Source organism: Myotis lucifugus, unplaced genomic scaffold (genome assembly GCF_000147115.1).
Source record: "Myotis lucifugus unplaced genomic scaffold, Myoluc2.0 scaffold_80, whole genome shotgun sequence".
In the NCBI taxonomy this organism is placed as follows: domain Eukaryota; kingdom Metazoa; phylum Chordata; class Mammalia; order Chiroptera; family Vespertilionidae; genus Myotis; species Myotis lucifugus.
In genome coordinates, this window is record NW_005871128.1 from 2,364,887 (window position 1) to 2,388,614 (window position 23,728).

The 23,728-nt window shown below is 38.3% G+C and overlaps 1 protein-coding gene across 8 annotated transcripts in view; it reads right to left on the reverse strand.

Moving 5' to 3' along the window:
* DST (dystonin) overlaps nt 1-23,728 on the reverse strand; it is a 421,009-nt gene that overhangs the window by 15,226 nt on the left and 382,055 nt on the right. For all 8 annotated transcript variants that reach the window (XM_023755570.1, XM_023755569.1, XM_023755575.1 and 5 more), the window contains 12 exons: nt 21,231-21,401; nt 19,976-20,131; nt 19,567-19,773; nt 16,921-17,040; nt 13,927-14,096; nt 12,246-12,405; nt 9,378-9,572; nt 8,515-8,643; nt 5,143-5,286; nt 4,298-4,486; nt 2,319-2,448; nt 551-714 (listed from right to left, as the gene is read on the reverse strand). In XM_023755570.1, the coding sequence (XP_023611338.1) occupies nt 551-714; nt 2,319-2,448; nt 4,298-4,486; nt 5,143-5,286; nt 8,515-8,643; nt 9,378-9,572; nt 12,246-12,405; nt 13,927-14,096; nt 16,921-17,040; nt 19,567-19,773; nt 19,976-20,131; nt 21,231-21,401 (1,935 nt within the window). The remainder of the gene's footprint in view (nt 1-550; nt 715-2,318; nt 2,449-4,297; nt 4,487-5,142; nt 5,287-8,514; nt 8,644-9,377; nt 9,573-12,245; nt 12,406-13,926; nt 14,097-16,920; nt 17,041-19,566; nt 19,774-19,975; nt 20,132-21,230; nt 21,402-23,728) is intronic.

Genomic DNA, 23,728 nt, shown 5'->3' on the forward strand with positions numbered 1-23,728 from the left:
TCTGCAACTGGCACTCCCCTAGACTGCTAACAATGGCCCAGCTTCACAATCTGAAACCCTAACTCTCAGATCAAAGAATGACTATAAGGAAAATATCTGAATTATAAATGGTTATATTTGCTAGTTAATACCACCAAGCAAACATATGTCAAGCTAGATCTTGTGTGGATTTTTTTAAAATCCTCACCATTGATGAGTTGCCTCCCGTAGCGATCGAACCTGCAACCTTTTGGTGCAGGGGGCGATGCTCCAACCAACGGAGCCACCCAGTCAGGGCTAGATCTTTTCTTGAGTCAGTTTCTGATTATGTTGAAACATATTATTTTTTCACTTTATTGCTTCCCTAAATCCCAGTTCCATATATCACATTTCCCCCCCAACATAAATGTACATACTTGTGGTATTAATTTTAGAAGTAAAATACACATTCAAATAGCAAGAGTTTGCTTAAGTATTATCAGGAAAGTTGAAAAATCAAGACGTTGGCAATGTGTCCCAGTAAACAGAGCAAATGACAATATAGTGCGGAATATACATGCGAGGTTCTCACCTCCTCTAGTCTGTCCAAGGCGTCATTAAGCTTCCTCCTCCTTTCCAACGCGAGGAGCCAGACTTGCTGCCATTTGCTCACCAGTAAGTTGACCCTGGGATTCTTGGTTTCAATTTGTGTCTGTGACCCAGAGGGATATAAGCTGGAGGCTGGGAAGCGTTTTCCTGTTAAAATAAAACTTGAGTTAGGACGGCAGTTTCCGGGTTTCTGAAATAGGATAAGGTTTGGCCTTTATTTGTTCCTAGCTAAGGCTGAATCAACTTCATTCTTGGGTAGCACAGCGAGAAATACCCTGTTTAGATGATGCCTAATATCAATGGCAGGTGCATTTAAGTACTGGAAAGCTCTCTCAATAAATGTATGCTTAAGACAGTTTTGAGCTTCAAACTCATGCCATTTCAATGAGAACGAATGTTGTGACCCTTCTCTTTGTTAAGGCATCTCTTTGTTAAGGCATGATAACAGAAATCTCCCAGGGTAGTGAGAATAGTCAGAATCAGTTACATAAACCTAGTTGCCCTTCGCAGAGAATAAGGCTGAAAGCAGGACAGGTGAGGGCAAATGAGGGCAAGAGATACTGGGCATCCATTAGAGTCAGAGCGAGATACTGAACAATTCCAATCCAATGTGGAAGTAGGACACTAGCTTTCACCCAAGTCCGTTTCCCACTGACACTGTGTTTCCCATGCGTAGTCTCACACACAACTTGCCGCCTCACTAAAGTTTTCTCCCTCTTTCTGGCTATGTTTCACCAATGTCTACAACTTCACAGAACAATTGTCTCAACACATTCTCCTCACTAATTAGTTAACTGTGGCTTAGAAAAATGACTGTGGCTTCAGGTCATATAGGAAGTTGCTGTCCATCTGGGATTTGCCCAGAATTCCTAACTCCCATAGGGCTTTACACATGTCAGAATATCAATAGCTAATATTTATGGAGCATTTAACTATCTGCCAGAAAGTATGCTAAGCACTTCAGGAACATTAGCTCATTTAATCCTCACCACAGTCCAATGAGGTTATAATTATCCCCTTTTACAGATGAGAACACTGAGGCTAACAGAGAGAACTCCGTAACTTGTCGAAGGTTACATTTCCCAGTTGGTGAGTGATGAGGACAGCTAAGGAGTCTGTCTCCAGAGTTCTTAACCACTTTGTTGCTTTGCCTCCTTGTGCAGCACAGTAACTACAACAGATCTGAAACCATTTTTTTAAAATCATAGCACCATTCAGAAATATACACATGGATGATATAAATTGTGCTTTTTAAAAATATTCTCCAAGCTAGCTATTATTTTTTTTAATGTTACTTCATTGGGTCAAGGTAGCCTGCAGTCATACAAACATGGGCAAAATCTATCAGATTGCTGGTCACTACTGAACAGATAAGTCAGGAACTTTATCCAGGTCACGGCCATTTCTGTTCCATTCCACTCTAAGGTTATTTCTATAACAGAAGCAAAACGAGACAATTCAGAGGGGCTGATGATTTCTGTTCTTCTTGCAAACTTTCCAGTTTCTTCTAGCTAATTGAAAAGATAGACTTCAAGCCAATGAACTTGTACATTCTGACCTGGACGTGTCTTTTTCTTTATTTTAAAATGAGTGGCTATGAAATTTGAGCCCATGTATTCTTTCAAGAAAACCTTTTAGAATAGAGAGCTCATGTAGAATCACCAGTTGCTCCAAAACTTCAAACAATAAACCAAAACAAAAGAAAGCCAACTTCCTTGCTTCACCATTTAAAGAACTTGGCCACGGCTTACTTCCTGCTCGCCCCTTATCCAAGACGGGAATGTGGGACTGCAACGAGGAAGGATCAGCTGCTCTCCTCTTGTAGGTCTTGGTAACTTTGTCCACATCAGGCTGTTTTCTGGTCATTTCCTCCATGAAGGTCTGAAATGCAAGAATTCATATCAATTAAATACAAGTATGCCAGAGAAAGCCAGCTTTAGAAATGAACTAAAAACAACAGGATAAAAGGACCACTCTATTATTCCTGAAAAACAAATAGATCATCGTGTTTTATCTTTAGGGGGGCTGGAGGGAATAGGGGAACTAAACCATCATGACATAGCATTTACTCATTCCTAAAGACTATAAAATGTTATAGTTGCTAAGTAATTCCAGTATTACAAAAGCAGTTGGTTGTCATTTGAAAACCACACATGGGAGCGGCTGTGTGAATAGCGTAACCTGTGTGTGCACCAGCCAGAATCAAGTGTCCACGCTCTTCAAAGGATCTTAAAGTGAGCATTTGTCTGCAAAGGAACTAGTTCACTGGGGTGGCCCCTAAGACTCTTCCGTGGCACACTTCACCTATATATTTAAGATGGCTGTGATATACAGTGACAAAAAGCATCCACATTAAATGGGGATATGTTTAAATATTTCTGTCAATGAGTATGCTTTGCCAAGGAGGGTAAACATTATTCAGGTTAAAGTTTATATTTAAAAGGTCTGACTATCTTGCCATTTCTTACCTTGTCTCCTTAGGCTTATTATTCATGTTGACTATATTTTCAGTGTTATATATATAATTATTACTATATGCATTCCTCTATCTGGACTATGCAGCAAAGGCAGGGGCTGCAGTGAAAAAGGATGGGGAAAGGAGGAGGCAGATGACCGTGAAAAGTGACACATTTCTGGAATATTTGTTACACTAGAGAACTCTGATCACTTTAATACCTTTGATCACAGAGAACATGGCCTGAGACAGTGCAGGGCCATGACAGACACAGACACCTTATCTTTTTATTAAAATAATAATGGCAATGTTCACTGCTTAACCACCTAAGCAGACACAACATTTCTCTTTGTAAATGTAAATTAGACTAACAAGCAAACAGATCAAAGTTAGTGCTTTGCCCATCATTTCAGAGTTTAAAACAGGCAGGATATACAGGAGAAATGACTTTTTAAAATATATATTTTTTATTGATTTCAGAGAGGGAGAGACAGAAACATCAATGATGAGAGGGAATCATTGATTGGCTGACTCCTGCACGCCCCCTACTGGGGATCGAGCCTGCACCCCGAGCATGTGCCCTTGACCAGAATCGAACCTGGGACCCTTCAGTCTGCAGGCCGACACTCTATCCACTGAGCAAAACCAGCTGGGGCGAGAAATGATTTTTTTGAGTAAGATGATATAGCTGCATATTTGGAGTTCTGACGGTGGACATCTCGGGAGATGTTCACAGCAGCAGATAGTAGAAAATGCAAACATGGAGCAATGAAACCAGCAAGGGCGACATCAGAGAAAGAGGGAGAGGGATAGTAGAAAATGCAAACATGGAGGGAGAGAGGGGGAGAGGGGGAGAGGGAGAGAGGGAGAGAAGGGGAGAGGGGGAGAGGGAGAGAGGGAGAGAAGGGGAGAGGGGGAGAGGGAGAGAGGGGGAGAGGGAGAGAGAGATGAATGGAGTATAGAACTGCCACTTAGAATGTGAGAGGCAGGGGGGCAGGGGTGGAGCCAATCTGAGACAGTGCCCATGAGTGTAACTTCACAGAGGCCAAAAAGGAAAGAGTTTTGGGAAGATAACAGATAAAGAGGAGAGACCGTCAAAGTTCAGTTATCTGTGAGAAGTTTTAAGGCAGTGGTAGAATTAGAAACCCAGTTGGAAGGAGCTGAGGAGTGTGTTTGAGGAATGCACGTGAAGGTACAAAGCAATCTTTTGAGCACTACAGCAGTGAAAGAAAGAAAATACCTGAAAAGACGGGGGTAGGAAGGCATTTACTTTACCTGGTGTTCTGCAATGAGGGCCTTCACCTCTTCAATTTCCTGGGGGATGGCTTCTTTGTCCTTATCACTAAGCGTGGTTTCAGCCCACTGCAGCCAAGTCAGCAAAGCTTCCAGCAACTCCTGTTTGGCAATGAGCCCAGCCAGAGCACTCGCTAGTCTCTGCTGATGCTGCTTTGCCCAGGCCAGCACCTGGCGGAGAAATAGAAATTTCTCTGAATTTCTTCCATCTTAGTGAATGATTTAATCATTTCAATGTGAACTAGGATCATCCTGGGCTGGAAGTCTTTCTAGATCCCATCAGTAGTACCAAGACCCAGCTCGGGGATGTTCGTCACCTTCAGAAGTTTAGAGATGTACCTCAATCACCCAGACTTCTCTTTGTTTTCTAACTCACGTTCAAATATGCATTCTCCGAAGGACCAAGTATGCCTACCCCATGTTGAACAGAGTAGAAATAAAAATAGCTAAGATCTTAAAGAATTAATGTGCTTCGTGTATATAATTCATTCCACATGCATATACTACTCTGAAATACTATCCAACTCCTGGATTATTCAACAGACACAATGTGGAAGCGAGACCGGAAGTAAGTTACACAGCGAAGAAGCAAGTATTTGCCTTTTTGTGTTTCAGGGACATGGCTGCAAAATGCCCTTCACTGTTTAAAGAAAAGTGGATTGCAGGGACGGGTGATGCTCACAGGAAAGGCATGTGACAGACATCTCTCTCTGCAGAGGCCTCATGTGCCCATGGCTGTGAGTGCATCTTAAAAGCTGAAGTTTCCACACCTCCTGCCTGACTGTCAGAGCTACCACTGCTCTGAAGATGGCTGGAGCCACACTGACCTCCTCAAACCTGGCCCGGATGATGGTTATCCAGTGCTTGATGGTGGTGATGGAGTCGGGGTGGCAGATGGCCAGGACGGCGTCCCCCATACTGGTCGCTTTATTGAGGGCAGCTCGTTTTTCCTCCAGTTTCTTCATGAATTCCTGCAGCAGAAGTGAAGGCTTCAATTAGCTCTTGGCATGGCTGAGAACAAAACTCTGGTGACAGTCATCTGATTGTCAGAGTTCAACTGGTTTATTCACAGCTGGGAATGATCCACTAATTGGGGCATTAAGGGAGGAGAAGGCACAAAAATAGGAAATAAAGTAGTTTCTAATACATATTTTAAAATACAGTTAGAGGATAGTATCTCATGCTTTACATGATACATTTTCAATGTATAAATACATTACACAAAATATACTCTCTCCTGATTTTGGAGATATTATAATTATAGTATTAATGGAGAGTAGGGTTGGGAGAGACAGTAATACCAGAGATAGAAATAATACTGATTGAAAAAAAAACAAACACCTAACAAATAAGACAAGGGGGTTAGTAGTTAAAATAGTGTTAACCACATCAGGAAAGATAGGAATATGTACTAAAAAGAGGTGCCAAGGAAGAGAGAAGTCTGGGAAAGGAGCTAGAAAAGTTGAGGGTGTGGGAGAGATGGCACAAATATCCAACCAGGACGGAGTGAGAGGGAGGCTGGAGTGAGCGGGCCAGACAGCAGGCCAGCAGTGTAAAAGCTGTCCCTCCCTTCCATGGCCAGTAGGAACCACTCCCTGCCCCAGCAGCATAGATGAGCCACAAAAGGTCCAAGGAAAGGGTTTCCAATCAACTATTTTACAAATGCCTCATATATGTAACTACTTTCTGTCATCAGAACTGTGTCCATAGATACATGAATCAGAGAACTCTACAAGTGTGTTTTAAAAAATGAGGACCTTTACCCTCAAACAGGTGACAAGCTTCCAAAACCACACATTGAATTTCAAGCATCCACAGATGCCCCAATCTATCTGGACCCCCATACTTAGAAGGATTCCTTGATCACACTGTCAAGAAGTGCCAGAGGCTGCAGACACAGCAGACACCCATACCCTGTGACTAGGGTGATCATCTGAAAACATAGGTGTTTACTATAAAGTCTAGTGACCTTTTGTTCTGAAGCTCCAAGAAGCAGCTCTGTCATATGCCTCCTACTTGAGCATCTTGCTGTGCTGACCTAATTTGTTTACATCCATATCTTCTAGATGTTAAAGTCCGCAAGATCAAAGATTCAATTTTGTGTTTCTGTGATTGAATGAGTGCTTTCCAACCTTTTATGCACCCATTTTTACTTCTGTGGATTCAAGGTTCAATTAACAACTGACCTACTTTTTTAAATATCATGACCTACCTCTAAATATATTCTAATTTCCCCAATATATATCCTCTTAAATGAAAGGAAGAAAAACTTGACTAGGAAGAGAAATTCAGAGGTTAGCAACAGCTGTACTTTGCAGAGGACAGTTGACGTGATCATGTACTTTTAGTCCCTCCTACACTTACAAGAGCCTGGCCCTGCCCAAATGCTGGGGACTGGGCTGTCAACTCCCGGTTGTATTCCGCGCTCTTCCAATCTTGCCCAAGTGCCACTTTAGTGTGTGCTCATGTGGGAACACTCGCCATTGTTAGGAATTGATTTATACTAACAAGTCTCTAGTCCTGGGGCTGAGAAATTAAATATTCTGTTTCTCTTCTATCAGCGAGTGTGTGAAGGGAAGCAGAGGAAATGAAAAAGAATGTATAATGTCCCTGCAATTAGGTAATGTTCATTACTAAGAGGCCCTTTAAAAAAACTTCATGTTATTTAAATAGCTTATGCTATTTAAAAATATTTAAAGATAATTACAGTAAGTCCTCACTTAACATGGTCGATAGGTTCTGTGACTGTAAGCAAAACAACACAACAAAGCCAATTTTATCATAGGCGAATTGATATGAACAAGAATTAAAGTCCTATCGCCTCTCATCAATATTATAATGAAATAATATTATTGGAGGAGCTATAATTTTTGTAAAAAGCCATGACTTCTGCTCTGGATACCTGCCTCCTGGTGTTCCTGGGGGTGCCCTGGTCCTGCTGTGAGGGTGGCGAGACCACAAGTGGACTCCTTTCCAAAGGGTGATGGATATGAACCTGGGCTTCAAGGGGCTACTCTGAGACCCAGGCCTATGTATGTTAGAGTAACTCAGTGCTGGCTGATGGTCAGCCTACAGTAACATAAACTACATTTTCAAAACATTGAACTGAATAAAATAGTTACAGTAAATTTGATGTAATTTTCCTACTCTTACCTGATTTCTTACATTCTAGCTTCAACTTTAAATGGTGTGGGTAGCATTTTATTCCTCCAGATAATGTCATACAAACTCACGTCACTTTTATTAATGACAAGGCAGTATTTCATTGCTATAGGTTACACCATGCATCATTGAGAGAGCATAGTAATTAAAATAAAAAGTCTCCATAGATGATGTAACCCATGCTACACTAGAATTAATGATGTATTTCTAATTTGACCTTGAAAGATGAGGTTACTCAGTGGTTAAACAGATCCTTTAAAGATAACAGGAATCCTGACATCAATATAACATTGAGTGCTACATTACAAATTCTTGGTAGTTAGAGTCAAAGGTTAAAAAAACTCAAACATCTATTAAGAGCTATCTGAATCACTCTCTTAAGGATTTTGCTAGTTCTACCCATTATCACAGGAAGATCTTAATCTGAACCTCAATGGCCAGATTTTTACTTAACTATTTAATAATATGTCTACTTATATAATTCCTTTATCAACTTATAATTTATCCTAGAGTTACTTCTCAAAAGAATTTAAGGTGGCTCTTTATTAAAAACAGAATTGGCAGAGGCTTAAAAATGAAATTTGAAGACCAATTATTAAATTACTTGCTTGTTTTGAAAGTCAAAATTATTAATGTACAATTCTAATGGTATAATTATGCCAAACTGCTCATTAAGGAAACTTCATCTTTGAAATGCACATAAAAGTGCAACAAAATTGACCAGTTTTGGTCAGACGCCAAATAACCCCCTAGAAAAATCAATAAACTTCCTAAAGATAGAAAATCAAGTGACTAATTTTAGAATAACAACCTTCTTTATGAAGGAAAAATAAAAGGATAGCTACACATACCTGTGTATAGGTGCATGGGACATACCTATGCAAGTATGGAGGACACAGGTGAAGTCTCAAATGTACTAGGTCTTTAATTAGTTCTTGGGAAGGAAAACATTCATGCAATTGACATTTGCAACCACGAGTCAACTTTCTTTACTTTGATTTTCTCGTTTAGTTTGACTTAGCATTTATGTAACTCACTTTATGCTGATCAATGAGAGTCCGAAGAGCATCCTCGTCCTCTGGGAGAACGCCATGGAAACGAAGGGTTTGCTCCGCCTCGGCCAGCCACTCCAACAGGGCATGCACCACCGAATGGAATTCCTCTGCCTACAGGTTCACACACACACACACCCCCCAAACAAGAGTTCCAAATATGCTTAGTACAGCAGATTCTTCCTCTCAATGAAAAAAAAATTTTTTCTATTTAAATTGATTAATCATATGCACTATCCCCATTAAAAAGATAAAAGCTAGTTGGTGCTGCATTTTACAAATGTAAGGAAGCATCTAATATATAAAAAAGACCTAGAGCCCTAGCTAGTTTGGCTCAGTGGATAGAGTGTCGGCCTACGGACTGAAGGTCCTGGGTTCGATTCCGGTCAAGGGTCAATGCCCAGGTTACAGGCTCGATCCCCAGTAGGGGATGTGCAGGCAGCCAATCAATGATTCTCTCTCATCATTGATGTTTCTATCTCTCTCTCACCCTCCCTTCCTCTCTGAAATCAATAAAAATATATTTAAAAAAAATAAAAAAGGCCTATATATGAATTTTAACAATCTGATTTTAGATGAATGGCAGCCCATTATACATTCAGGTGGAAAAATTACTCAAGCAGCACATTTATGGGAAGATTAGAAAGCCTCCCTTGGTAGTAATTTAAGTTTTGGGGGGAAGGACGGGGAGAGTGGGGGAAGGACCCAGGCACTGATGCTCTAAGAATGTCCTTCTCCATGATCGTCTTGGTTAAGAAATGGGGAGCTTCACGGGCCTTCACAAGGGCAGCTCTCATGGAGGCCTCAATACCTTCCCACTACGCCTGCTGTAAGTACATAATTTTTACCTGGCGCAGAGCTGCTTCTAACCGAGTCTGCTTTGACACAGAAAGTGCGCACACGGTCTCCCAGCGTGTGCTCAGTTCCTGCATCTGGACCCGGACCCAGGAGGAGTCGTCCCGGCTGCCTTCTATGAGCTCCCGGGCCGAGCGCTTCAGGGCCTGCACGCTGCTGGTTCTCTTCCCCAGCTCCTTTTGGAAGGCCTAAAGAAAACCATATTCTTACCGAAGTCAATTTTTAATTACAAAACCAAAACAGTCAAACATAGTTTCAAATATATGTGTGCAAATAATAACATCCTGGACAGATCTCTGAGACGTGGAGTTGAAGGACACAGATTTTTCACAGAATCTGTCAGAGCACCGTTACGGCCAGTCTTGTATCTTAGACACAGACAGCGGGCTGCTGGCTGCCAGAGGGGAGGCCGGCTGGGGAGCTGGTTGAAAAGGTGAAGGGATTACGAAGTACAAATTGGCAGCTACAAAATAGTCATGGGATGTAAAGTACAGCGTAGGGAGTATAGTCAGTAATATTATAATAACTATGTATGGACCAGGTGGATACTAGAAATATGACTGTCTAGCCACCAAGCTGTATACCTGAAACTAATGCAAAATAATATTGAATGAAAACTGTAATTGAAAAATAAAATGTCAAGTTCTTTAAAAAAAACAGCAGTCTTGTATAAATTGGTTCAATCTTGTAACATTCTCCTGAGTGAACAACCCTATTTTTTAAATGACACATTGGGTTTAAATAATGGTGGCCACCTTTTATTTCAATTCCACAAAATAACGCATCAAGTTCCTTCTTTTCTATGATTCCTTAAAATGGTGTCTCAATTCCTCTCAAATCATTACTGAGTACCAAATGCGTGTTGGCCACCACACTACTCTTACTTAGTGTAAACAGACGTAAGAGACTAACAAATAACTAAGGAATCCTGGGGTACATCATGGGGATCCTTCATGACAATGGCAGGAAATCTCATGGAAAGTTGGCATGTAGTCCTTTTTCTCTATAACATGCCTTCGTCTTTTACAGCATCCTGAATACTACTAACCCATAATGTCAAATTTTAGTAGCTTAAATCCTTGTCACCTTGGAGTAAAAGCTTTTTGGTTTTTGCTCCCATCTAATCCATGTAAACTCTGATGTGTCAGGAGTTAAATTGGCTTCTTTTGGCCACAGTCTTAATCCAAGAAATGAACCTGGGGTTCTTTACTTCTGATACAAGAGTCTGTATATGAGACTAGATCTTTCAAAGAGCCAACTTTATGTATAGGATAATATTATCTTATCTTTCTTTAAAAAAATGATCACAAATGAATATTACCAAGCACATTTTATCATTGTGGCTGAATCCATGGCTTTCTAGTTTGGTACTCAGATCATTCATAAAAGAAAGCCCATCAAAGTCAGTGATGAATTCTTTGCTGATTTCCTTCTAACAGTGTTAAACAAGATGTACCTGCATATAGACATGCACACACACATGGGCACACACACACAAACACACACACGCATATATAGATGGGACAGTGTCTAAACATTCTATTTGTGATAGGACTAGTCCAATAGATCTGAGTAGACTTTCCAATGTACTCTGTATACTTAAATTTCTTGAGCCTTCCAATTGTATTACTAATGCTGAATGATTAATTCGTTCTTGATGACCTTTAATATATAAAAAACCTGGCAAGTGCCTAGGGGAGTAAATGTTTAGACAGTGAGCTTACAAAAATGGTATTTATGTAAAAAGTAACATTACACTATTCATTACTCATTGAATGGCTGCCAGGGAATGGAAAGGTTTATATTAATCATGCACAAAACATTTGTTTTAATATCGGCAAAGCAACGTAATTCTTTAAATTTTCATTTGTGTGGGCCTGATCAATGTTCTCCATTTATTCTTTTATTTTCTATATTCAAAATAACAAACTCGCCTTTATTGATATAATGAGATAACAGAACCAGAAAAGGGGAACTAAATGTGCAAAAGGACCAACTGTTTAAAAAAAGAATAGGTAAGATCAAAATAGCATAATCAGGGAAGTATAAAGAGAGCATTTTTAAATGAAATAAATTTTCTGAACTCAAAAAGGATAAGAGGGGAAATACAACATGAATTCAAGCAGTGCTGTAAAACATCTCTATATAAAGTCAACTCTGACACAACCCTTCTACATTAGTATAGTACCTCATGTTGTTTTTAAGCTCTTTAAGTTGTAACAGCATTTGATCATAATTTAGAACCTTACACTCAATATCAGCTGGAGGTCTCAAATATGAACTTTGATTTACACAGTTTAACATACATATCAGAAGATTTCAAGAAAACCAATGTTCTTGAAGTAATAATCAAATTCCTCAGCATATGCGGTTGTCTCATAAGTTGCTACAGTTCAAGGGCAAGGTTAAAACGTTTTTTAAAAAAAGAAAAGCAGCTGACCATGACCTCCATAGATCATGTCACATTATCTATCTGCTTATGCAATGATCAAGTTCCAGGTCACTCAATGAATGTTTCTAAATTACATTACATAATCATTTAAATGAATAAAAAAAAAGATAGTAAAACATTCTTGAAACACGTTTTAAAGCACCAGAGAATAAAATTGCTTTCCAAGTTCTAAAAGGTCTTGGATCTGGAAATTAAAAACAAAAGTATGCCATTGACACTAAAATGATTTTCCTACACCATCTTTAAAGTTGGCTTCCTGATTCTGCTCAACTGTACATACACCTCAATATTAAAGACTGTTATGTAGCATGATATATAGTATCACGATTTTAAAAGGCTAAATTGTAAGAGTTTCTTCTCTACCCAGAATAATCAAAATGAAATGAATAAATGACCCAGGTAACAATACCTTGTGATTATCGATCAGATTCATCACTAAATCAATGTCTCCATGGACAGGCTGGTCTTCTGCCAGCTGGGGCTCCACTCTATATAACCAATCAATGAGGGCCTGCAGGGCATCTGTGAATTGTCCGGAAAATAACAGCGCTTCCTCCAATTTGTTTTGTCTGGGGGGTGGGCGGGAGAAGAATCAATCCGTGCAACAAAAAAGCCAGCCTGTACATCCTAACAGCTAAAATGTATTGATGACGTTTGAGCCGAACACAGAGGAAAACCAATGTATTGATATTTTCTGCTGTTTTTGTGCTTCCCTTAAAAAACAACAACAACAACACTTTTCTCAACTCTTCTCTTTTATTCCTTAAATGCATGGCACTGTCCCAGGAAAATTCCTTCATCACCACCTCTGGAAGCCACAGACCCTTCCATTTCTTCATGAAAGTGTGGCTTTTTAATGAAAAAAAAAAACATTTTTAAAAAAATTTATGTTCTATATTATCATACAGTAAAATGGAGGGTTTTGGGTATACGGTTCTGTGAATTTGAACACATGTATAGATAGATTCATGTAATTATCATCATAATCGAGATACAGAACAGTTCCATCACCCCAAAAATCGCCCTGTGATGCCTCTGTATAGTCTCAGCCTGCCCCCATCTCTAACCCCTGGCATTGACGGATCTGTCTGCCATCACTGATCTTCTGTATTCTCAAGAATGTCATATAAAAGAAAACATTTATCTGACTATATGACATTGTATAAAGCATGACCTTTTGAGATTGGAGAAGGTTTTTAAATTTTTTAGAAAAAACACAAAAATATTACTGTGAAATTCCACAGAGTGGAATATAATACTCTATTTAATCTTGATACTGACTAAAGCAATTTGACTAAGATCAATGAAAACTTTGAAAACATTTCTAATATATTTGAACTCTTTCAGTACTATTGTACTTTCTTTAAAATTTTGGGCCTTTGTCCAGCTGGCGTGGCTCATGAACCAGGAGGTCACGGTTCAAGTCCCACAGGGTAAATGCCCAGGTTGCGGGCTCAACCCCCAGTAGGGGGCGTGTAGGAGGCAGCCTGATCACTGATTCTCTCTCATCATTGATGTTTCTCTCTCCCTCTCCCTCTCTCTCTCTTTCTCTCTAAAGTCAATAAAAAATATTTTTAAAAAATTGGGGGGCCTTCACAGTTGAAGTGTAATGAGAAAAGGGGAGATTAGAAAGGGGTGGATGGAAGTTGGAGGGGAAGACAGGGGTCAGATCAGTAGACTTTGCACAATAAGAGATTATATTTTAGTTCACACCAATAGTAAGTCCCTAAAGGGCACGAAGCGGAGAATGACCAGCTTCCATTTACTTTAAAAAAACTACCTAGTAGTTATATAGAAATTGGACTAAGGAGGACAAGAGCAGACCTGGAAGATCAGTCAGGTGTGAGATGACAGAAGCTTGGGGAATGTTCTAACTTCTGAGTGAACTGAATAGTTAAAAACAATTGTGATGATTAGCAAAGCCTTCTTAGTGCAGGTACTGTGCGAGGGGGGGACTAAGGACCAGAGAAGTTCCCCAGGCAAAGGACGTATGTCAGGTTCCTAAAATGTCCCTGCAAAGTACGGCTCTTGTGTATCTGAAAGAGGTCTACAAAGCAACCAAACATCTGGTTCATTAAAGAACATCTCACCTTTCCACGGACTTTCCACAGATCGTGTCCCACTTGTCTCGGAGCTCACTCAGCATGTCGTCCAGTTTCAGGTTGTCATCAGCCAGGGAGGTTTTCTCCTTCAGAGAACGTCCAGTTCTGTTGGTGGTGTCGTACACAGAATGCTTGGCTCCAAGGGATTTCTGAAACTCCTAGATGTTAAACAAGAATACGATGTGCATTTATACTTGGGACTAACACACAAATGGGTAAGAGACACTCAAAGAGGCATCTCTAATAAACGGAGTCTAACCATCGGAAGACATCAGCAAATAATCAAGTCACACAGTTCAGTGCCATACTCTACACAGGAACACATCAGGATGGACAATCATCTTTACCTTTTCAAATTATTACTGTTATCAAGAAAATAATTTCAAAACAAAACAAATCCAAAATCTTTTGTAGCTACAAACTACAAACAGTATTCTAGTTATGATATGATAGAATTGCTAATAAACTATTGAAAATCCCGTGGTTTAGGGAGGAAAATGTACTAGTAGTTAACATTCTATGAGTAACTATTGGTCCAATAAGGACACAGAGGGACTCAATACTGTATAAATTTATGAGTTTTTTGCCAAACAGTTTTTTTGGCACACATTTCCTATATTCACAGTAATTTTACATGTAATTTTATCTGTGAACTAGGATGAGGGACAAATAAGAACCACACCTTTAGGTCCCTATGTTTAGACCTACTAGTCATTATAAGCACACCACTTGAAGGCCTACACCCCTCCTCTCCACCTCTTTAATGACCCACCAAAGTCTCAAAAGATCTAAAGATTACTCTTCCATGTACCAAATAGCTATCCTGTTAACAGGACCTCCATGATTTGATGCTTCATTTCTGTGTGTATATGTGCAGGAGGGGTGAATTCTATCCTTTCTACACAACTCAATTATAAGCCTTTCTGCAGCTGGGATATTGTCTTTGTAAGCCTCTCATTATCAGGTTATATTTTCTGTGTGTTTATAGAATGTAATAAAACGAATGAGCCAACTGCTATTGAATATATAATCCCAGGGATGAGAAGAAAGCTAGGTCAACTGAATAGGCAGTTTACAAGCTCATAAAATATCACGAGAACACTTAATATAGTGATTCTCAATCCTGGAAGCACATTAGAATTACCCCAGATAGTAAAATGCTATACAAATGTATAATTTTCCAAAATAACCTCAGTTAAAATTACCTAATATGTTTTTATTGCCTTTAAAAGCAAGACACTTTAAGTGTCTTATAATGGCTAAGATTTTTATTTTTGTCTTGTAAAAGGAAGCAACTACATCTGGGAATTTTTTAGCAGTGAGCACAATTAGAATATCACACTATTTCTGCCGTTCTCTGTACATATTATGTTTTCATGTTATTCTAAACAGAATGCTAGTTTTAGAAGCACGGTATTGACAGATTTCCTTCACATAGTAAATACACAACAAATGTTATACTGAATACAGGGCAGGTTAAAACTCTTTAAGGACAAAAAGTACCCAAATAATGAACAGAAAAGACTTCTTTTAAAACTGGCTTAACGAACCTTGTATCTTTATTTCAGAGAGATGGTGATTGTGGCCATAGGTCACACTAGGGAAAATAGAGAATCTCACAGGATTCTTTGCATATTGTTATTTCTAGGATTTTCTAATTTAAATATTCCATAGACTTTCATAAGACTACATGACATGACATGACATGACATCTACGATCAAGTTCAAATAAGACATTCTACATTGAGAAGGAGGCTCTCATTTCTCCATCAGAGGGGACAGAGGGAAGGTGCTGCTCACCCTCACTGTGCGGCCAGTATTACGTGTGGCAGCTCAGGGACATAGGCCACCAGCAGGACAAGCCATTCATAAGCCCTCATCTCGCCAAAAACGGGTGCTCACTATGTTTCCTTCCGTCATCATAGGATCATGACCCTCTGAGGTAAGTGGATTCGCTAATGGAAGCAACCATCTAGAATTTTCTGATGATGACCTTACATTGCCCCATATTTTTTTCAATCCTTTTATAAATGATCATGTTTCAAGCAATGATTTACATGTAGATGCCTAAAAATGTACAACTATTTGCAGGAATCACTCCCCTTTACCCACATCCTCACCCTGAGTGCTGATGATCAAACAGAATGACTGAAGGACCCAAACTTAACCGATTTGAGAAGGATGGGGAAACGCACTTTGAATGCCATGTGGTAGGAATAGAGAAGGTAGAACATATAAAATTCAATGTTTCTACATCTAATTTACACAAGGAAGCCACTGACTTTGTTTCCTTGAGGGTTAGGATGGAGTTTCATATACCCACACATACACATTGTAGAAGAAACCAATTTCCCCCAATGCACTGTTAAAAAGAAATTTACATTATTTTTTACTATAGAATTATCTTCTATATGGCTTATGATAGGAAATACAAGACAATTGTGCTAAAATTGAAATGCCAATGTTTGAACCCCTACAAAACCTTTATATGTTTTAAGTTGTAGAAGAATTCCAGTTTTAATTTTGCCTGTTTTCTTTTACCAGTGAACCCTAGATCATAATGGACTGGACCAACGTGAAGGGCAATTGTTTTAAATTTCATGTAATTCACATTGAACAACCTTTCTTTCCTCTAGTGACATATAAATGCACAACCAAGTAGGAAATGAAAAGTAATCTTGAAATATATAAAGACATACTATGCTTTTCTTTTTTAAATCCTCACCTGAGGACATGTTTTTGTTTTTTTCCAGTATTGATTTTTAGAGCAAGAGGAAGGGAAAGAGAAAAACATCGATGTGAGAGAGAGAAACTTTGACTGGTTGCCTCCAGGACGCTCCCAGACCGGGGATTGAACCCATAACATAGGTATGTGCCGTAATCAGGAATCGAACCTGCAATCTTTTGGTGTACTGGATGATGCTCCAACCAGCTGAGCCACTCAGCCAGGGCACCATATGCTTTTCTCAACTGTAGACCCACCTTATGCTGCGAGAGTTGTGTCTTTAGTTTGTCTGGATCGTTGGCTATTTCCAGTTCAGAATCCAAAGACTTTTCTGACTCCTCTAGCCACTCCATAAGTTTAGTCCAAGCTTCATGGAACTGTAAAGAAATTCACATTTTGTCCAGGAAACTTTCATATACACTATATTTAAAATCTAATACTTATTTAAAATAGAAATTAATGTTAATGGAAATGTTGAAAATTATTAATTCAGCAATTCCCCTGAAGAAGAAAAAAGCAGTAGTTTCATCAGCAGATTACAAACTGCTTGTTTACACTGGCTTTTGTGGTTTTGCCCATGGTCACTTTGTTATAACTCATTCAAGCACACAAAGTTTAATAAAAATAGATATGTTAGAAAGCATCAGGGAAAACTTCCCTCCCTTTCTTTTTCTTAATAATTAACATCAACTCTCAGAGAATTTTATTTGCTTTCTGCTGTCTCTTGACATTTCTGGGTTTACTTCTAAGGTGTTTAATTCTTATGTTAAGAAAAGGAATAAAACAGGAGAAAGAGGATAAAGTTTGTAAACTGGCTTTAGAAAGTAACAAGAACAAAGAGGTCATTTCATTCCTATTTAATACAAAGATAGCTGAACATCTTTATTTTGCTATCAAAATCCTCAACTTAATGCCCGTGCCTCACATAATTGGTTTAGTATGTAAGAGCACCCATAGTACTTGAGTTCTAACAAAACAGAATTCTCTTTGTCATCGACCTTGAAATAGTCTGGTGCTACATATATTTCATTTCACCCACAGTCTGTTTTCTGTTTATCTCTGAGAACTAGTGGGTACTATTTTTGGAGACCAAGTTGTGAAAATGGTTATAAATTATGCCTCATAATAAAGTTAAGTGAACAGATACATAGCAAAGACTTAGGTAATCAAAATAAAATGTGTTTTATATCAAAGCACATTAATAATGGAATAACAAAAAGACACTTCTTACCAAAACAGCACAATAAGAGCACAGAATTGCAAAGCTGCAAGGGCCCCTTGGAGCTCATCTCATCAAACCTGCTCTCCCTACACACCCCTCCCACATGCTAATCAATTTAAACATGAAAATATGGAGGCCAGAACAGGAACAGACATTGTCCAAGTCAGAGAACTACGGTCAACATCTGAGCCCAAAACGGAGATCTTAGAATAAAAAAAAAAAAAAGAAAGAAAGGAAAAATAAAATAAAGATACAGCTAGTCATGGTGTTAGGTAGTCTTACTACAAATAACATTGGCTGTAACAGTTCGATGGTAAGTTTAATTAAATAAACACACAGGTTCTAAGGCTGGTCCTACTTTCAAAACTAATTTTAAATGGTAAAAACAGAAGAAATGCTAGGCTTTTGCATTGAGACCAGAAGTTAATTAAAAAAACAGAAAATAAAACTGATTAAATGGAGAAGGGAGGAAGAGAATGGGCAACTGGCTTCTGGCATCCAAGAGATTTTTATAAGCTAGATGTCCTTAACTCAAAAACGCCTAAACTACAGACTGTTACATATGTGGAGAGAAAAATGACAGGCTCAGTATTAATGTTATCTTACAAAATCATTAGGGACTAGTTCCATTCCAGGGACTCACTTATAACACTGCTGATATCATACCTCCCACTCAAAAAGGGCTATACGGCATGTAATCCTATAACAGTGTAATCTGTCATTTCCAAAGCCCTTAAAAACTTATGCTGATAACTTTAAACAGTGAAACACTAAACTCCCAGGACATCTTTTATATCACCCAACTGAGCCTCGCTCCCCCAAACAATGGAGTGCAGCACCAATGATGGACAAATGCAACTGAATAGGACAAAGAGAGTCATAAAAATCCAGCCTCGATATTACACTTTCTAGTTTTGAATAAAAATCAACGATACATGCCAAGCAAGGTGAGTGCATCTCTCTCTCCCCTGGAGAACAAAAACATGTCATTTTTCTTCTCCTCTGTGTGTAGTCTAGAATACAATATTAATAACAGGCGAAGAAAGTTAGGCTAGTTCCTTGTGAGTGTCTCTAGATTAAAAAAAAAAAAAGCAGCCCCAAAAGATTCAAACAATTTAAAAGTGGGATGGAGCTGTATCAAAATATTAGCAAAGCAATAAAGGCTTGCCAACAATGCACAGATTCAGGAAGGTGAGGAGTACCCACTCACTCAGACACAGAATATCCCTTTCGGGAGGTTGTCTCAGAGGGCTCAATGTCTGGCTCTCAGCTGACAGTTTGAAGAAAGTCTGGCTTAGGAACTCAATAAAAGGCAGCCATACAATAAAGTATGATGTCTCACTCTAAGTATGAGAACGGAGGTTGACAGGACAAAGAAACAAACAAACAAACCCAATGACAAAAATTCTGAGGGCTTAAGATAATGGTCTGTCTATGAAGTCAACCTATAATCAGTCTTTTCAAGATCAGTCCCCAGGGCCTGAAGCTGCTGCCAGGTAAAAAGTAATGTCATCATCCCAACCCAGACCACAGCCCTTTCAGGAAATGAACACCTTGGCTTCCTGCCAGGATTGTTACCCATAATGCAGCCTGCAATACAAGTCCTTTACTAACATAACCTATATTTCAGAAACTAGAACAGATGTATTGCCAAGTTCAGAGAACTTCTATAAAGGTTTACCTGCTTGGCCCTCTTCCTTGCTTCATCCAAAGATCTTCCTCTTTCTACTAACCGTTGAACCACTTTCTCCCATCGACCCTGGACACTGATGAGCAGATTCTTAATGAGGACAACATCTTGTTTCTGGCTAAAATATTTCAGGTGGGTTCCAGTTTTATCCAGCTCTATTATCTGCTCACGGTGAGAATTTACTTCATTGGCGAAGACCTTTCCAAAAAAAAAGGGATAAAATGAGAAACAAATGAAGAATGGACCTATCTTGAAAATGCTTCTGGTGTCATAAGCTGAAACTATTTCAAAGGACAAAAGAAAGGTTTTCAAACTAGCAAATTCATGCTTTTGACATGAAAACAGCCAGCTGTCTAAAAGGTCTGAAGTCAGAATGCTCTCCATGTGAGTTATGGCATACCTTGTGTTCATCGATTTGAAACAAGACTGTGTCCAAGATAAGACTTGGCCGAGAAGCAACATTTAGGGTCTGTTCAGCCTGGGTGAGCCAGTTGATGAAGTCTTGGAGAGAATTGTGGAACTCCATTGCCAAGTTGAGGGCTTCTTCCAGTTTAGTCTGCGAAGAAAGGTTGTTTAGTATTTGATGATAATTAAAAGTTTTCTTTCCTCCCACTTAAACCACTCTCTGGCGGCTATCCTTCCCATCTATACTTTATGCATAAGCTATATTACCTAAACAGTTTATGAATGTAATGGACTGTCCCTAAGGTACTGGCAAGTCAAACCCCTGGACTGTCCCTAAGGTACTGGCAAGTCAAACCCCTTGAAGTCTATTAAGAAGCATCTCACTGCAGCTAGAAACATTTTAATATACATTAAATTGTGGTTTGGGGTCAATTAAGCACAGAACACAGTTACTGAGAAGCATCTGTGAAATGAAAACTTGACAGTCATAAGATTTTTGGAATTATAATAATATTAAATACATATATATATATATGCTGTATTGGCGAGGACATACAATCTAGTACTATTCCTATCCTATCATTTTTCTTACAGCATTAAACAGTAATGTTTTTTTAAAAATTTGTTTTTATTGATTTCAGAGAGGAAGGGAGAGGGGATAGAAGCATCAGTGATGAGAGAGAATCATTTATTGGCTGCCTTCTGCACGCCCCCTACTGAGGATTGAGCCTGCAACCAAGCCTGTGCCCTTGACTGGGAATTGAACCACAGCCTCCTGGTTCATAGGTCAACACAACCATTGAGCAACACTGGCCGGGCAAGAGTAATATTTTTAATCTCATCTCATGGATTTTTTTCATAAAGTGCTTACTAGTTATGGACAATTATTTCATTCTCTTGATCTCCCTCACTCCCTCCTCCTACATACATCCTTTCGTTTACTAAGTATGACTAGAATAGAATTATTTAACAACCCAAAATTTGAGTAGTTCACAAATTTAAAAATATAGCTAGTAACAGTGATCTCTGATACACTGTTATCTATGTTTGAATAGATTCCTTTAACTCTGTTCTTCCTTTAGGACAAAATACTATTTTCAACTGACCCCATGAAAACTCCTAATGTATATAAACAAATTCAAACATGGATCATTAAAAATTCCACTGATCATGCTTCTCAAAGATAAGGTAAAACCCTTGAAATAAAACAACTAAAACATTCATTCTATTATATTAATCAAGGCACATACTTTCCTTTCATTGAGTTTGGTTTCCACCGATTCCCATTTTTCTTTCAAGTTATTTATGTCTTGGTCAATATTTGTCTCTGCAGATTCGGGGCATCTTGCAAGCAGCTGTTGGCCTTTCTGCATCAGACTCTTATATGTTTCTTCTTTCACATCAAAGGCGGCACAGATTTCCTATCGAGATACCCCATGCCCCAAGTTATATCACTTTTTAAGAGAATAAAATCTAAGAGTTCTTATTCCATTTCACCAAACCCAAGCCCCTTACCATATATTCATCTCTATCCAGCATACAGCATAACCCTCAGACATTCAAACTCTTCACTATATTGAAACAACAACTAAATCTATAGCCATAACCTGTCCACTGAGAAATCTCAGAAATACTGCCACCATCACTAATCCATTCTGGCATGCGAAGGTTTGTAAAACAGTATTTTAAATGCTATGGAAAAAGGCTTCACTGTATAGTAACCAATCAGTCTGTGACCTTTGGCAAAAACGTTAACCTCATTGAGCCTTGACTTCCTCCTTTGTAAAGCAGGTTCTAAGTCTCTCCTGGGACTAGCTAATACAATAACTGTAATATTTTTGGTATAATTTAGTTCTGGGCGCAGAAGACATTCAGTGGATAGAAAGTAAAGACCCAGTCTAGTAAGATATTTAAGTTGCTTATTAAGACTTTGGAATCACAAAAGCCAAACTTGTAGTACTATGAGAATTTTACTCTCACTTATAACATTTTTAAAGCTTTCAACTGGAATGCAAGGTGCATTTTCTACAGAGAATATAAAAAAAATACTGTTTAAACAAATCCAGAATTTAAAAACAATGAAACAAGAGTTACATTCCTATAAAAATACTAAGACTAGTTCTAGTCCATTGATTCAGTTATAATGTGGGTCAAATCATAGCTCCCACACTGAAAAATTATATATTCTATGTCTAACATTTTCAACTTCATAACTTTTAAATTTGAAATATAATTCGAAGAATTCATCCATATTAAAGTATAAAATTCAGTGTTTTATTAGTATATTCACAAGGATGTGCAACTATTACTAATAACTGCAGGACATTTCCATTGCCTCAAAACTTTATAATTTCTTAAGCCTTTAAAAAACCCTTTCTAAACATATTGACATTATCACCTATTGAAAACTTTTAATCCTACAGCAAAACTTTTAGATATAGCCAAATCTCAGGAAAGTAGAGTCTTCTAGGTTTTCTGGTTTTCTTCAACTCTAACACAACCAAATCAAAAGAATATTACTAAAAATGTATTACAAATATCAATCACTCTTTAGAATCCCTTAAATCTTGGAATGTCTGTAATCCGGTAAATTATGCCAGGTTATAGCAAATACCCTACCCAAACCACATAAGCTAATATCCAATATTTTTCTAAAAGTAAAATATCCTAAAGATAAGCTCTTTGCTGTTCAATTTTGTACTTATATTCTTCTAAATTAACATTTAAAAAATATTTTTATTAGAGATTACTCCCAGTCATGTTTGTGCAAGAATCCATTAAACTTACACTTAATAAACATGGTAATAGCTACAGCGGTACTTCCAGGAAAGTAAAGAAGTATCTGGAAGTCAGTCAGGTTTTATGGAAAAAACAAACACTCCCAAGTTATTATTTAGTCAATTTATTTTCCGGTGAACAAATGGTCACTTGTGGCACCAAAAATAAACCAATCTAAAACAACAGTAACAACAACATAACCACAGACACAATAATTTTCTAAAATAATGAATATGCATGAAAGGTTTCTAGAAAATTTCATACTAGATTAGTAAGATTTATGTTAACTGCTCATGGCAATTGTGAAGTAAATAAGATGTTAACTCTGTTGTGTCTCTTCATAAAACCTCCAAGATGGTTACTTCCTCTCCAAATCATCAAATTCAAAATTATTTCCAAATAAATACAGTTTTAATAAGCTCTTACAACAACATTAGACATCTGCCAAGGAGTGCAGACTTTAACGTTCAATGGCTCATTTCTTTTGTCAAATTCCTAAATACTACTTCTTTTATTTCATAAGATACTAATTATCAGCATTTGGATATTAAAATGAATTCCTGATGCAAATTCACAAGTGTAAGAATTAGAGGATTCGTTTTCAAACTTTGAAACAGACTGTTTTCACTTAGAACTTTTAGAGCTGATTTATAATGGGAAATGAATAACAAATGTCAATAAATCAAAGGCAGCCTAAATTTAATTTGTCAGCCCATATCTCTGTGAAAGAAAGCCAGAGACTCAAGATTAATTGTTTTTTTCCTCCTTATCCTTTGGCATTGACAGGGCCACAGAACCTGGCGGTCAACAGCCCACAGGCAGAATGCTGCAGTTGGACAAACAGAAGCCTCCTCTGGTCCATACCTTGTACAGCATGAAGCTGAAAATACAGCCCTATCACCAACAAAACAAGTAAGTGACCTTGTTTTAACAGGACAAAACCATATTTTCCAGGCTTCTATGAAGTAAG